Consider the following 15,234-nt stretch of genomic DNA (forward strand, 5'->3'; position numbering starts at 1 on the left):
TCTTTGGAAAAAGAAGGTAAAATATCTGGTTATCACATAAGGACAAGGATGGAGGAGAACTTTATGTTAAATGAATTTATACACGGATATATAAGAATTTATACATGGATATATATATAAGGGATGCGGGTGGCGCTGTGGGTTGAACCACAGAGCCTAGGGCTTGCCGATCAGAAGGTCGCAGTTTGAATTCCCGAGAGGGGGTAAGCTCCCGTTGCTCGGTCCCTGATCCTGCCAACCCAGCAGTTCGAAAGCATGAAGTGCAAGTAGATAAATAGGTACCGCTCCGGCAGGAAGGTAAACGGTGTTTCCGTGCGCTGCTCTGCTTTGCCAGAAGCGGCTTAGTCATGCTGGCCGCATGACCTAGAAGCTGTCTGCGGACAAACGCTGGCTCCCTCGGCCAGTAAAGCGAGATGAGTGCCGCAACTCCAGAGTCGTCCACGACTGGACCTAATGGTCAGGGGTCCCTTTATCTTTACCTATACATGGAATGTGGTGGCTCCAGTCTCCTTGAACTTTGCATGCATTGGGTGTACTTAGGGGTTGGTGAGATTAGCTCCTGCCACGGGTGCAAACCCAGGGGTGTGCAAAAACCATGCCTCTCTACTCTGGCACAAAGTGGCCAGAATCCTGCCCTGGTCACTCCTCCACTGTTTGGATGGGGGGACCAATACATCTCCTTGTCAAGGGCACAAGGGAGCTGAGATACACCTCTGATTGTCAGGTGTGTTTAAATTAATTTGTCAGGTGTGTTTGATTAATTATATACAAAATTGAGAATGTCGGAGTTGCCATTCAACAACATCTGGGGAGCCCCGGATTCTGCCATCCCTGTTTTAAGACAGCTGGAATATTCTCAAAGACAACAGCTTTGATCCTTTCTCTGTACTTAAACTAAATAAACGAAGGCTTTAAATGTCCAACCAGCAATGACAAATGTCGCACTCCTCTTTTGCAGGCTCTTTGAAACTCTACAGTCACTCTTTTGGTCTGTGTTTGGTCTGCTGAACCTCTACGTCACTAATGTGAAAGCCAGGCATGAATTCACAGAATTTGTTGGGGCCACCATGTTTGGCACGTACAACGTCATCTCCCTAGTGGTCTTGCTAAATATGCTCATAGCAATGATGAATAACTCCTACCAGCTCATAGCAGTAAGTCAACTGATGAACTTTCTTTCTGATTTTCTTTGAAATATGCATTTTGTGTATATACCTGTGTGCAAGAGGGACAGAAAAGTGAGATTCTGCCTGGCACCCAAGATACCGTATTTTCCGCTCTATAGGACGCACTTTTTCCCCTTCAAAAATGAAGGGGAAATGTGTGTGCGTCCTATGGAGCGAAGACGCCATAGCCCCGCGACCCTCTCCCGGCTGGAGAGGTGACACGCGGCTATGGCAGGAGCCTCTTTAGCCCCGCGCCACCCCTCCATCCGGGAGAGCGTGCGCGGGGCTAAAGAAGCCCCCCGCAACCCTCTCCCGGCTGGAGAGGTGACGCGCGGCTATGGCAGCAGCCTCTCCGCTGCGCCTTTCTGCAGCTCCCCGACCTGCTCTTTGGGGCTGGTGGTGGGCTTCCCCCCGCCAGCCACAAAGAGCAGGTCGAAAGGAACCTGAAGCCTGGAGAGCGAGAGGGGTCGGTGCGCACCAACCCCTCTCACTCTCCAGGCTTCCAAGGTAGCCGCCTGAAGGCGACTGAACGCACCTTAAACGGCACCTTGTTTTAGAGCGGGAAAACAAGAGGGGGGAAATTGAAGGGGCGCTGGGCAAAGAGGGGGAGAATTTTTTTTCTTGTTCTCCCCCCTGTAAAACAAGGTGCGTCCTATTGTCCGGTGCATCCTATGGTGCAAAAAATACGGTACTTCAGCTGCAGGTTGGAGGCAGAAAAGTCACCACCACCCTTAGGGAAACAAGAAAGTCTGGATTCTTTATATCCCTTGTATCCCTTTGTAACACTGAGCAATTGACCCTTGAGAATCACCTGACTTCTGAAGCAAAGAGTAACATGGATTGCTGTTGCAAACTGCAGCTGAGAACGATTTATGATCCCACCATCCTCTGGCCAAAAGCAAGACGCCAAATAGGACCTCATAATTAAATGTATGCAGGGCTGGCCCAAGACATTTTGGTACCTGAGACAAACCACAAATTGGTGCTCCCTGCCCCACCAGAGAAGAAGGAGTGAGTGGAGATCTACATCAGAAACGTGGGGGGGGGGTCAAATCAACCTTACTTGGCAGCTGAAGTGGGAATCAAAGGCCATCACAGGGCACTCTGAATAATGCAGCGCCAGTACAGAGCCCAGGAAACCCCCAAGGGCAGCTCCCATCATTTCTTCCCTGCAGCGGGAGAAAATCAGCAGCACCTCCTATTCGCTGAGAGGCCACTGTAGAGGTGGAATCGGGTGGGGGGCTGCTGAGGTTGTGACACATCCAGCCTTCAAGGAGCGTGCCGCAGCTCTTGTTATAGCAGCAGCAGCAGGAGCAGACAATGCTTTCCTTGCAGGCTGGATCTGCTGCCCCTATGGATCCTGTCACCTGAGGCAGTTGCCTCATGTTACCTCATGGGTGGGCCATGTATTTGCATGTAAATGTGCAGATAGAATATGCTGGAAATTCCTAGCTCATTTCCTGTGTTCTCAGATGACACTGTTCATTGCAGGGGGTTGGACTAGATGATCCCCAGGGTCCCTTCCAATTCTACTATCTTATGTTTGACACTTCTTAAAAATGGACAAAGAGAGATGCATTAGAAAAAGAGAGCTTGCTGCCGTAGGTACCTCAGCCATTGGTATGAGATGAGGTTTGCATCATTAATTACAAATGCCTACCAGTGATTTGAATGCTGCTCAACCACCCACTTAGCACCCGTCTGCCATGCTTCAGGCAGACTACTGGTTCTCTCTATCTCTCTTTCACACACAGCACTGCGTGAATATTCATGTGTTTATCTGCTCATTCATTAATGTATTAATTTAACAATGGAGAAGGGAAATCAAAACCAGGGATTGAGAAGAGGTGTTTTTTCATGGCATCACAGAAGTTCTGCCAGTCAGTGCTGATTACAATTGACTTCTGTTCTGGGGATTGAGAGTGTCTTGTTTGTTTCTTGGTAAGATCACAGAAGGTCAGTGAAATAGTGCAGCATGCAGTTGGTGCCTCTTATTGGATTAAGGGTGTGTGTTTCTTGGTAACATCACAAAAGGTAAGCCAGTCATAGCTGCATGCAGTTGGCTTCATTCCAGGGATTGAGAGTGTTTCTTGATGACATCACAGAAGATCAGCCAATCAGTGATGTGGGCTACTACTGCAAGCCCAAAGATACGTGCTGGTTGTTTGTTTGTTTTTGGGTTGTTGTTTTTTTGCCCACCATTTTCACTTAGAGAGGAGTAGAATATATTTGAACTTAACACAGTGAGACTTGCTTCTAATCCGTTATCACAGATATGTTATGCCAGGCTTCTCCCTATTATGAGTTTCTATACCAGGGGTCGGCAAACTAAGGCCCAAGGGCCGGATCAGGCCCAGTTGCCTTCAGGATCCAGCCCGCAGACTGTCTGTGGATTGGCATGGGGATTCTGTTCGTTCGGGCTACGCCTTTTTTCCCTATGCCATTCCATTCCCCCCCCCCCACACACACACACACAACGTACGGCGCCTCCCTCCCTCCTTCCTCCTGGCTTCTCCCCACCCTGCCTAGAGGAGGAAGGGGGCTGGGCTGAGCTGGCTAAGTGCCATTTTCAGCAGCCCCTCTCCAGAGCCAGCCCTTTTGCGCCACTCATCTTCCCTCCGTGGCGGCCGCCTCCCTGGTGCTCCTGTGGGCCAGAGAGTGGAGCGAATGAGCTCGCTCTGCCTACCCATGAGAAACAGCAGTGACGGTGACAGCAGTCCCAGGGAAGGTAAGTGCAGTGGCTGGGGGTGGGTAATGGGGAGGAGGACTACTTGCTCCCCCCACCTCTTCTTCCAGCCCCCTCCGCCAGTGCTGCTTCTCCAGCCTGCCACAAGGTCTGAGGCACAGTGTACCGGCCTGCAGCTAAAAAAAATTTGCCAACCCCTGTTCTATACCTACAAAGTCGCTTCCTGGAGGTGCTGCTAGTGCAGGGGTAGCCAATGGTAATACTGAGTGGGACTGATGGGAAGTTGAATAGCAACATCTGGAGATCATCATGTTGGTAACCACTTGGGTAGAGAGAAAGAATCAAAAAGTACCTGGTGTGACTCTTCCCTCTTCCTTACTGGATGATTTTAGACAAGCCTCAGTCTCAGCCTTCCATCTGCAATATGGGGATAACAACACAAAACTCCATGATAGGATGGTAATTTTGAGGATATTGCTAAGATATTGTGATAATACATTTTCTACATGCTAAAAGTTATATATTATGAAATTTCCAATGAAACTCCAGAATAGCAAGCTCGACTTCATTTTCTTCCACAAGCTAGAGAATAGGAAGGAACATGAGTCTTGCAAGAGAGCTACCTGATGAGCTGTTCCCTAAAACCATCCTCATTTCAATGCCTGGCGGCTTGCTTGCATACCTAAATGCAGAACTGGGCAAGGCATTCTGTACTCTTGGTGACTTTGGGCATCTGGCAGGACTTCAAGAACAGGCAAAATAAATACAATTCTCCCTCTCTCCCTCCATGTGACCTGGAAAGAGAACCTGGCTCTGATTCATTATAGCCCTGATGTTGATGTATAGGCAACCCTGAAGAGATGCTAAATCTTTGGAGAAAGATCTTTAAGCTCTTTGGAATAAAACAGAACATACACATTAAGCCTCTGTGGGTTTTAGACCTTGTAGAGTGATGATGGAAAGTTATCCCTACTTAAGGGATAACTGCAAAGGCACCAGTCCACATCTGTGTCTTTAAGGCAGGGTAGACTGAGTGGTATCTGTACAATTTTACTGGGGGCACTGTCCCTGCACTAGTTAGCAAACTTAAGTAGTTACTTGGTCTGATCTTCCCTGTTCTGCAGTGCCACCCTCATAATGGGCAAACAGTACTGCAGATTATCAACTAATCCTGACCTGAGTGCATTATTAGCAGGAGCACCCAACGAGACCAACAGCGGGCACAACAGCCAAGAAAGCAGTTTTTGCATGTGCTGTAGAGAGAAGTGAGGGGCAGATGGAGCTCATCGACCTGGGAAGGTAGCCCATCTAGAAGAAGGAAAACCCTCATCTGAAACCTCTGCTGCCTTGCAAGATATCTTCCAAGAGAAGAAAGGCTAAGGACAAAATCCTACACAAATCCGGAGTCCCTAAGATGGTTGGATGCTACCTTATATGCCACCTCCTGGCAGCTCCTGTAGCCAAGCTGTTGCCAAACGTATTGCTCTGCTTTCCTTTGGACCACACCCAGTTAGGCTGAGGGTAGGGGGTCTTGTAGTCTGGGCAGCCCAGGACCTCCATACACACTGCCCAGGCTTGCATACCGAGGCGGTCACTTTGATGCTGCTAACACAGGAGTTTGGCTTCACCCCCAGAGGCACACTCCATTGTTCTTTGAGACAGATGCCATCAACAATATGTGCACGTATTTTCCCTTTAAACAGAACTCAAAAGCTTATTCCCTATTTAAAGCCTGCCCTGTTTTGCCATTCTCTTCTAGTTCTGCATTCTAAGATCTTTGTCTACCTTTTCACCTAATGGCTGTTTGCAGGTTGCACATTGTAGTGATGGCACAGAGCGGCTGAACAAGAACCAATAAGAGAAGCAACCATAATAACCCCTGCATTGCTTAAGGGGAAAGGCAGCTTACTGAACTGCAAGATTTTTTCTCTCACTCTCCTTTTTGGACAAAGGCTATTTTAAACTTCAGTAGCCGTCTGCTCCCTTCAGGGCACCTTGAAGCAATGTAATTATTGAGCATTTCACTGCACCAACCTGTATTTATCTTCCCTTCTCATAGAGTCAAAATACAGTCAATATTCAAATACAGAAATCAGTGGCTAAGAAAGCAAAATTCCGCCTTATGCCGTGCTTCAGTGTAAACTGATACTGAGGGGCTTAGTCAATCAGCTGAGATCAGGTCCTGTAGTAGCAGTCCCAGCATCAGGATATCTCCTCACTGTAGACTTATCCACATCTAGCTTTTGCCCTACTCTTTCCAGGCACAGGGGCACACTTAAAATCTCTGTGTCCAAGTGGTTTGTTTGGGGTTTTTTCCTTCTCTGCAAAAACTTGCTCTTTAAAACTCAATTGGAACAAACTTCAATTCAGGTTACCTGTGGTTTGCCACTTGCTCCGATCAAGCTTTAAAAAGTGTTTTTTCACAGGGAAAGATCCAGAACCAAAACAAAAAACACCCTCAGAAACAGAGCAGGGTTTCCTCATCTGTAAGGATGGGTTTCCTCATCTCAATATTTTCAAGGCATGACAGAAATAGCTTTGCATTTTGAACACAGATGAAAATTGTCATGATGTCTAAAAGGACAGTGGGATTTATCTCCATGTGGTAGGGATGGCCAAGTGAATCTATTACTCATCAGCAGCAACAGTGCGCGTAATGATAAGCCTTCCGCAAGACTGAAGGCATTATTCCTTGATGTCTGGTTTGGCAACATGGGAAAGGGTTCTCTACGCTCCTGGTTACTCCAAGAATTCTAAGTGTGTGCCTATACTCATTCATAAAAATGCACTTCTTTCAGTGTTACCAACTGCAATGGATTCAGTTGGGCATTTTCTTTCTTTAGTGGCAAAGACATCAAATATGACATTTGCTGCAGCGCACCTATGGGGAATAAATTTGGGCTCTCATAAGAACATAAGAGCCTGCTAGATCAGGCCAGAGGCTCATTTAGTCCCGTATCCTACTCTCACCGATGCCCATGGGAAGCCCATAAACAGGCCACAAACACAACAGCACTCTGCCCACCTGTGATTCCTGTATTGTGGCCAATGCCTCTGACGCCTATTGTAGAAGATTGCCGCTGCGGTTATGAATTTGCCCAATCCTCTTTTAAAGCCATCCTAACTGGTTGCCATCACTGCTTCCTGGAGGAGTGAGTTCCATAGTGTGCTGCCTTTTCTTTGTTAATGCTTTCATTTACCACGCGTGTTTGTGTCTATTTATGAACTGTCTACTTTGAGCGCTTTGGCATCTCCTAAATTGTTGGAGGAAATTTTTTAGTCTTCTCAGAAAGCTAAATCCATGACTGCTGTTTATAAATACTTTTTTGGCCCTTTGTAAAGCAGGTGTGCAGAAACTGGAGAGTTGCGGGATAAGGAATTAAAATATGCTGTACATGCTAAACAATAGAAAATTGTTTAGAAACTATAAGGAACGTTGCTTTAGATTTGTAACTGAGTCTGCTTCACCTTAAAATTATGTTTTAGGTATATACAGGAAGGCACTGTCAAATACATATAGATACTGAAAATGCCTCATTGGAGCAGGGGATGTTGGCATGTCCAGTGATACATTCTTTTTGCTTTCAATATCTATTTTGTATTGGTGAAATCTTTGATATTTGCTGATGTTCAAGCACTTTTAAACTATATTCCTGTAGTATGGAGGTTAATAACACACCAACAAAAGTGTATTCTGAATGGCAAAAATGACATAAGGAGAGCCTACTGGATCAAACCATTTCTGGTCCAGCATCCTATTCTGTGGTGGCAAACCAGATGCCTGTGTGAAACCCACAAGCAGGATTCGAGCACAAGAACACTCCTCGGCCATGTGGTTTCCAGCAACTGATATTCAGAAGCATACTAAATCTGACAGGTAGAATGTAGCCATTGGGCTACATTCTCCACCCTGACTTTGTCTAAGCCTCGTTTAGAATCATCCAAGTCAGTGGCCCTCACTGTTTCTATCATGTACTTAGGCAAGGCTTTCTCTTTATCTCAGACTACACACACACACACACACATGAGGAAAACAAAACTGACCTTCCTTGCACGGTTGTTATAAGGACTGCAACAAATTTCTATGGACCCTTGAGAGCACCTTGAGAGTGTTGAGTATTATTCATTATCCGTGCCCAGAGAAGTGTGACATATTCAGAGGCTTCTAGATCCCTTTGTGCTCCTGAAGACACACACACACACACACACACACACACACACTTCATTCTTCCTGGTACTATCCAAGGGGCAGACCATTTTTTAAAAATAGTTAGCAAGTTCATAATTATATCCAACATACTCACCAATGCTTCTGACGTGTGAGTGCTGCATTTGCCTTCAGAATTTCCTCTGGGGCATCAAATACATGTCAAGCTGCGTCCTGAGCAATAGAAAGGTCTGCCTGTGCAATCTGGCTCTGCATACCTCACTGGAGTCTAAGGAGGCTTAATTGTTTCCCTGGGAGCATGAGGACGTCATGCATGTGATGATGAAGAACTGTCTCTTTCCTTTCCTTTTCCTTTTCCTGTCTTTAGCCTAACTATATCTCACCCGTGGACTTGAACTGAGCTTTTAATATTCACGGGCTGTTTGCTGAGCATCCAAATGCATCCAGGGGATGCATTCTGACTTTATACACTTGTGTTTTGCTTGAGCCCCACAGGGATAAGCAAATATGAGTTCTCTCTCTGCCTCTCTCCAACTATTTTATCAGAAGTGGCCAATTGTATTTTATTAATATTTGGCCTTGTTTCCAGGTTATGAAGCACCTCAAGCAAGAAGCCTTCAGTAGGTCCCTAACCTCATTCCCCTGTCCCGTCCAACCCCAACATGCACACACCACAGCATTGGCACCTCCTCACTTTGAGAACAAGAGCATAGAAAATTACTTTTATACTGAGTCAGATCATTGATGCTTCTAGCTCAATATTGCCTCCACCAGCCTCCCCCAACTTGGTGCCCTCCAGATGCCCTGGACAACCACTCTCACCAACCCCAGCTGGTGGAGGCTGTAGTCCAGAACATGGATGTCACCAGGCCAGGAAAACATGTCACCAGGCCAAGAAAAGTTGGTCTACACTGGTTTGCAATGGCTTTCCAAGGTCTCAGAGATGAGACATTTGAAACCCAACCTGGCAATGTCAGTGATTGAACATACATGCATAGCAGATGCTCTACACCCTTTACTATTTTTGCTGCCTGTTCAATTCCCCAGCAAAGTGGTGGGCAAACAAGCAGAAGAGCAAGTGGTGGTGAAGAAGAGCAACAGCTGTCCCTTCTCTGGGAAAGGGGAGGGGGCAGGTGAAGGTGAGTGCCAAGAGTCCATCACTGGCACATCCCTGCATAGAAGGTGCCCCCCAGGTGTTGCTGCTTGCTGCATCTCTGCTGGAAGAGAGCATTCAACCATGTGGGACCAGCGACACTAAGTGCCCAACATCTAAGTTGAGCGTAGTCAGGCCTCTGTAACATGGGAGACAGCTAATGGCACTCCTCTGGGGATTTGCAGAGAAGTTTTACAATGCTGTGTTTCCAGTACTTTTCCCCTTCCACTTCCCTTCTTGCAAAAGTCCAGTTTTAGGGGAAGTGGGGTTTGTTGTGCAAGAGCCCTAAATCAATGTTAATTGTACAACCTGAATTTGTCAGTACCCAACTGAATCCTACCAGAAAATAGCATCAGTCTCCAATGCTTTAACAATGTGCTCCATAGCCTTTTAACAAGGCAGCAGAGGTTAAGGATCAGAGTTTTCCTTCTTTTCCTAGATGAGTTACCTTCCCAGGTTGGCAAGCCCCATCTGCCCCTCATTTTCCTCTACAGCACGAGCAGAAACCACATTCTTGACAGTTGGACCCACTATTGGGGGAAAAAGATGAAGAACAAGAAAAGATAGTGAGAGAAGTTTACCCTAAAATGCTGATGAATTTTTATTATGGCTTCCTTTTAATTGCCAACTGTTGTGGAAATGTGGAAAACAAAACTTAAATCTGGAACAATGAAGAACTGAGAGAAATGTTACAAATAAGAGGCTCTTTTGATCCATTTTTAGCTGGTTCTTTAGGAGAAAGGAAAATTAGACTCAGAGAGACTCAGCAAAACATTTTTATTGTATACATTAAAATCGCAGTCCCTAGCACACGCGCACACACATTCTTAGTCATGCTCACCAACTCTACACCAGTAGCTGATCAGGCCATGACAAGAGGACGGGTGGCAGGCATTGCAGCGCTGGGAACATGGCACACCTTTCCACTGGAAAGTCCCTTCTTTATAGACTTTCAATCAGACATTCCAGCTCTGGTGATTCACCACCATCTGTTCCTTGTCATAGTTGTTCATCATGTTCCAGAGTTCATCGCATCATCATTCGTCAATCTTGCTCAACACCCATCCTTTGTTATCAGCCTGTTCATACGTCAAGTCTCAAGAACTCAGCACTTCTTCCCCACTTCACTTGCCTACCACAAGTCTTAATGAGACTCAATTTTAGAGTGGTGTTCTTCAGCCTAAAAACAGGCCTACACTCATTCCTTCATTCATATCATAAATGTCTAATGAATGTGATTATTATACTCATTACAGGAACCAGTATTGACCAAGATTTGCTCATGCTTACCAACACATGCATCAGTCCCAGAATTAAGGTTGAAAATTCTCCAGGTTAAGCTGAAATTGTGGAAGAGTAGAAGACAGGACGTGTTGCTGAACAAGAAGCAAATGAAATAGAGGGATTCTTCTCCCCCTAATGGAAACTCACTGATAGCTCTTCTTCTGCCATTTGTGCTTGTAGCAATAAATTTCCTCTCACAGATATTAAGGGTGCTTTCCTCCCCGCCTGTGTGAGATGGGCCCAACCTGCTTGCATAGTTTATATGCCAAGTGACAGGCAAAATGGCATCCCAAGAGGCCCCTTTAATGACACGGTGGAAGCCAGCGTAGCCAGAGGAAGCAGCAGAGACAGAAGCCTAGAGCATCCTCTCATCCTCAAGTCAGACCTGACAAGCAAAATTAACGTTCTCTCTTGCGGCTGAATTAATTAAGCAAAATAAGATATAGAAGGCAAGCCAGCCCCTCCTTCATGCTTGCATTTTCCTTCACAACCTTTCCTTCCTTCTCTCCTAACCCTGAAAATCAGATCTATATAATTAAAGAGATTCGCCTGGGAAAGTGGCCAAATGCTTAAAAGAAATGCTAAAAATACAATCGACAAGCGGCGTTACTCTGCACCAGCTATTATTCATGATGCTCATCAGGGTTGCAGTAATCAAGGTGCTCGGGAGGTAATGGCACTTACAAAAATTTGGTCTGGCTACTGAGTAGCTGATGGCAACAATGTTAAGGAAAACAAAAGACCTGGCAGTTTGCAGTAAGACTCATAAGAAGAGCCTGCTGGATCAAGTCAATGGTCCATCTAGTCCAGCATCCTGCTCTCACAGTGGCCAAACAAATGTCTATGGGAAGCCACAAGCAGGACCTGAACACAAGAGCACTCTCCCTTCCTGTGGTTTCCACCAACTGGCATTCAGAAGCACTGCTTCCTCCATTCAGAAGCACTGCTTGCCTCCACACTTTTTTTTTGTCCCAGCACTTTCCCCTCGAAACCCCACTCTTTAATGCTGAATCAGAACAAACAGCAATTCCTGTTTTCAACAGATTGCCCTTTGCTCTGATTCAGTGGTAAAAAAGTGGGTTTTCGAAGAAAAGCACAGGGAAGTTCTCAAACATGGCCCTTTAAAGGGTGGGCATGCACCTAAAAACACAGCACAAAAGAAAGTCTGGATGAGCCCTCCAGAGTAAGGGCATGATCTCTTCAATGCAGGATAATTGCATTTTCAACATGTAGTTTTCAGTGTCTGCTTCTCAATCTCTTTCTCCCATGGAACGGAGAAAGATCCTGGAAGATGCTAGAAAAGAGGATAGATTAGCCACTCCCCATATGTGATTGCATGCTCACCAGCCCCAGCCAGCATGGCCAATGGTCAGGGGTGATGGGAGTTGCACTACAAATACCTGGAGGCCACTACTCCCATGAAACATTAGACTGGGGAAAGAAGGATGGAAATAGGCCTTTTGCCTTCCACCTTTTGGATTTAAATTGTTTCTCTGGAGACACTGAGGGCAAAGCCCATGAAAGAGCCGGTCAAGTTCTGAGCCTCGATGGTCCTATGGGCAAAATACTATCAGGAATTTGCTATAATGAATGGACAGTCTTATCTGACAGAGAAGGGACAGTGATATAGAGAAGATATATTCAGCTAATCTATTTCTCATATGAAATTCCCTGCTGGTGCTTTCAAAGCACCGCTTTTTTTGACCTGTGACCTTCACAGTGCTCTGATTTATCTGGATATTGCAATCAAAGCAGAACATATTTGAACTGAATTCGGACAAATCAAAGAGCCACTCCAGGCTTCTCCTGTCAGGCAATTTAATAGAAGAGATTTTTAAAAATCCCGCTCTATTCTACGCATGTGCCTTCTACCAGAGGTCCTCATTAGCTGTCGCTGTTTCATTTCACGGGACTGTTGGCTGCATATGGACAAATCTGTCAATTTTGACTTCTCTCAGGTTTTCATTTTTAAAGTCTTAGGTTCCATTCAGTTCAACACATTCACATAGTAGTCTGCCTTTTTAAAAAAGATACTCAAATATTTGTATGCATTTTAATTACATTTCTCTCAAGAAACACCTTTCACACACTTTCATACAACTACTAATACAGCATACACATTTTTGCAAGCCCTAATAGAATCTGTTTTTGCATGTTACTTTCACTAATCAATCCATTTCCCCTTACTATATTTGTGTCCACATTTTTTTCAATAGTAGACTGCATGGCAAAATTCAGGGAAGTGCTAATTTCAAACAATAGCTGTGTTTTGCTCTTCATATTGGTTCAGGAAGTGCAAATTTGTTGGGTTCACATTAAAATTTGAATTGATACATATTTTCCTCCATTACTAGTGGGGTTTGGGGAGGCTTGTTTTGCTTTTCATGCTTTTCATAACCTTAATATTCAACTACAGAATGCATAGACAAGATGTTGGGGAACTAAAGCCCAAGAGAACCGGAAAGGCTACAAAATACAACATGTGGACAATACATTTACAAAACATTCAAAATCCTTACAAAATGGGCAGCACTGATCTTTCTGTTATTTTTACAAACTAAAATTCAGATATCAAACATCCCTCCGTTCTTATTTTGAGGGTGCCACACTTTGGAATGTTGGAGAATTCAGTGAAAACAGAAAAGGGAGCAGAAATTGTCAGGAATGGGAATCAATTCAGTGAATAAAATTAATATTCGCTGTTGTTTTTGCTTTCAGTCCACAAACAATACCAGGTTGATTATGTCTTTTCTCCTTTTGCATTGCATTTCCTCTGCATTAAAATGAATGGGGTGGAGTAATTTACATAATTTGTATAACGAATTCCATATGCTCCATAATTTCACCGCAGCAGACCGTGAGATGAATAATGTAGATTTTAGTAGAAGTCGAACTGGAAGAATGGAAACAGTGCTGCATGCAATCAATACAGGGCAGAATGGAAAATGATTTCTTCTACATCCCTACCACCCCTTCCCAGTCAACAACCTACAACCCCCTCCAAAGCAAGAGATGCATTTATTCATCAACCGAACCATTACCATTGCCATTGTCGTGTGGAAGAATGGGGGTGCATGTGCTAATAATACTTTCAGGTGGCACCTGGCTTAATTTTTGGGAACTAAGAACAGCTATACATACAAATATTCCCCCATGGAATTCTTTGCATAGGCTTTAGTCTCCTTTGGAGCTAACCTGTGACTGAGGTGGTGCTGTGGCTCCCATCTCATGGAAGAGGCTCAAGGTACAATGGTGGTGCACATTAAGAGCCATCCAAAAGCCCAGAGTGTCTCAGGTACTCAGAAAAGACCCCTGCCTAATCTTGTCTTCACTGCTAGAGAACTTGAACTTGACTTCCTGTTTCAGCCCATATCTTTAATATATATATCTGAGTAATATGTATATCTGAGTATATAGGCAAAGTAAAAGGCACAGCAGGTAAGTTGCATGGCTAAGCACAAGATGAGAGAGATCTTGTTCCAATAAGCAGCATGCTCCTGTCTCTTTTATTTGAAGAAGTGGGACTGGGCACAAGCCTTAGCATGACAGTTGTCTTGGGACTGGGCAAGCAAATGGGCATCCCTGAAAGTGGGTTGGGCCTGTGAGATTTGTTCACACCAGCACTGTCCTTGGAGATGGAGATGGAGTCAGTGCTGACTCAGTATCCAATTTATTCTCAGGTGCCTTCCCAGAAGGTGGAGACTCCTTACAGACAGGAGGAGGAAACCATGGCAGCTCCACTTAGGAGGTACCCTGACAAGAGGTGTCCAATGGCACAAGGGAGGGATGCCTCTCTGCTCACCTGCTTAGACCCTCCAGGGGATGTCCAGTTGCAACTACCTGATCTCCTCCCACTCTGCCTCAGGATCTGACAATGTCTGAGGCTTTGGAGATCCATTGCCAGTACAAATTTGCAAATAAACTTTACTACCCGCAGGCAGAAAAGATACCTCGACCCAATATCTTTTCCCCTGAAAGGGGAAAAAGCAAAACATTTTGAGAGGGCATTTTGAAAAGGAGAAATCACCTGCAGGGAAAGGCTTAAGTATTCCCCCTCCTTATAGCCACTGCAGATTTCTAGCCCCTTGCCTCTTGACAATGGCATTTGAACAAGTAAGAAACCATTAAGACAAATCATGTGAGATGAACTGTGGGTCTCCAGCATCCTTTCTAGGTTGGCCTTCGAGGACAAATCATGAGATAGGTGTTGAAAGCATCAGGGACAATCAGAGTAGCTGGTTTGACATTTTGCACACTTGGAAATCCAATCCAAGTTGGCTCTTATGAACTTTATTCTTTTGAGGGAGAAAAACCTACAGTTGCAAAAGCAAGGGAATGGGGAAAATTCCACTACACATAGAGAAGACAGCATTAAGAGTCAGGGATTTGCTAAAGGATGTCTTGTGAATTCTGCTGTCATTTCTTCACAATGAAGGAAAACAGAGGAGAAATTAGCATTTTGTGTGCGCATGGTATTTTTTTTTTTTTTAAATGTAACAGACTGACTAACGCTGTCCATTGTTTATGCCTGAAAGAACTAAGATAAAAATATCTGAGTGACAGCTAGGAAAAAGTGTGGTGATGGTCATGGGACAGAGTGGGGATGTGGTCTGCAGGAGCTTGGAGAAAGGTTTCTAGAATCAAACCTTGGGATGATGATAAGGTCACCACGGAAACAAGCCCATAGTGCAGAATATGTGCAGTAGGTTCAATGGTTGTTGTTCTTTTAAAATCAGGAAACTGAGCAACCTTTACAGAAGGAAGTCAGCACGCATTT

The 15,234-nt window shown here is 45.0% G+C and overlaps 1 protein-coding gene and 1 long non-coding RNA gene across 7 annotated transcripts in view; one reads left to right on the forward strand and one right to left on the reverse strand.

Annotated features, from left to right (window-relative positions):
- Positions 1-15,234, forward strand: part of TRPC5 (transient receptor potential cation channel subfamily C member 5) — a 171,756-nt gene that overhangs the window by 139,239 nt on the left and 17,283 nt on the right. For all 6 annotated transcript variants that reach the window (XM_080989756.1, XM_080989757.1, XM_080989759.1 and 3 more), the window contains one exon: positions 959-1,154. In XM_080989756.1, the coding sequence (XP_080845882.1) occupies positions 959-1,154 (196 nt within the window). The remainder of the gene's footprint in view (positions 1-958; positions 1,155-15,234) is intronic.
- LOC308468075 lies at positions 12,497-14,327 on the reverse strand. Its single transcript, XR_013981448.1, has 2 exons — positions 14,199-14,327; positions 12,497-14,162 (listed from the first exon to the last, which is right to left on the reverse strand). It is a non-coding gene; the product is annotated as an uncharacterized lncRNA (long non-coding RNA).

The sequence above is a fragment of the Podarcis pityusensis genome (assembly GCF_964106645.2).
Source record: "Podarcis pityusensis genome assembly, chromosome: Z".
Taxonomy (NCBI): domain Eukaryota; kingdom Metazoa; phylum Chordata; class Lepidosauria; order Squamata; family Lacertidae; genus Podarcis; species Podarcis pityusensis.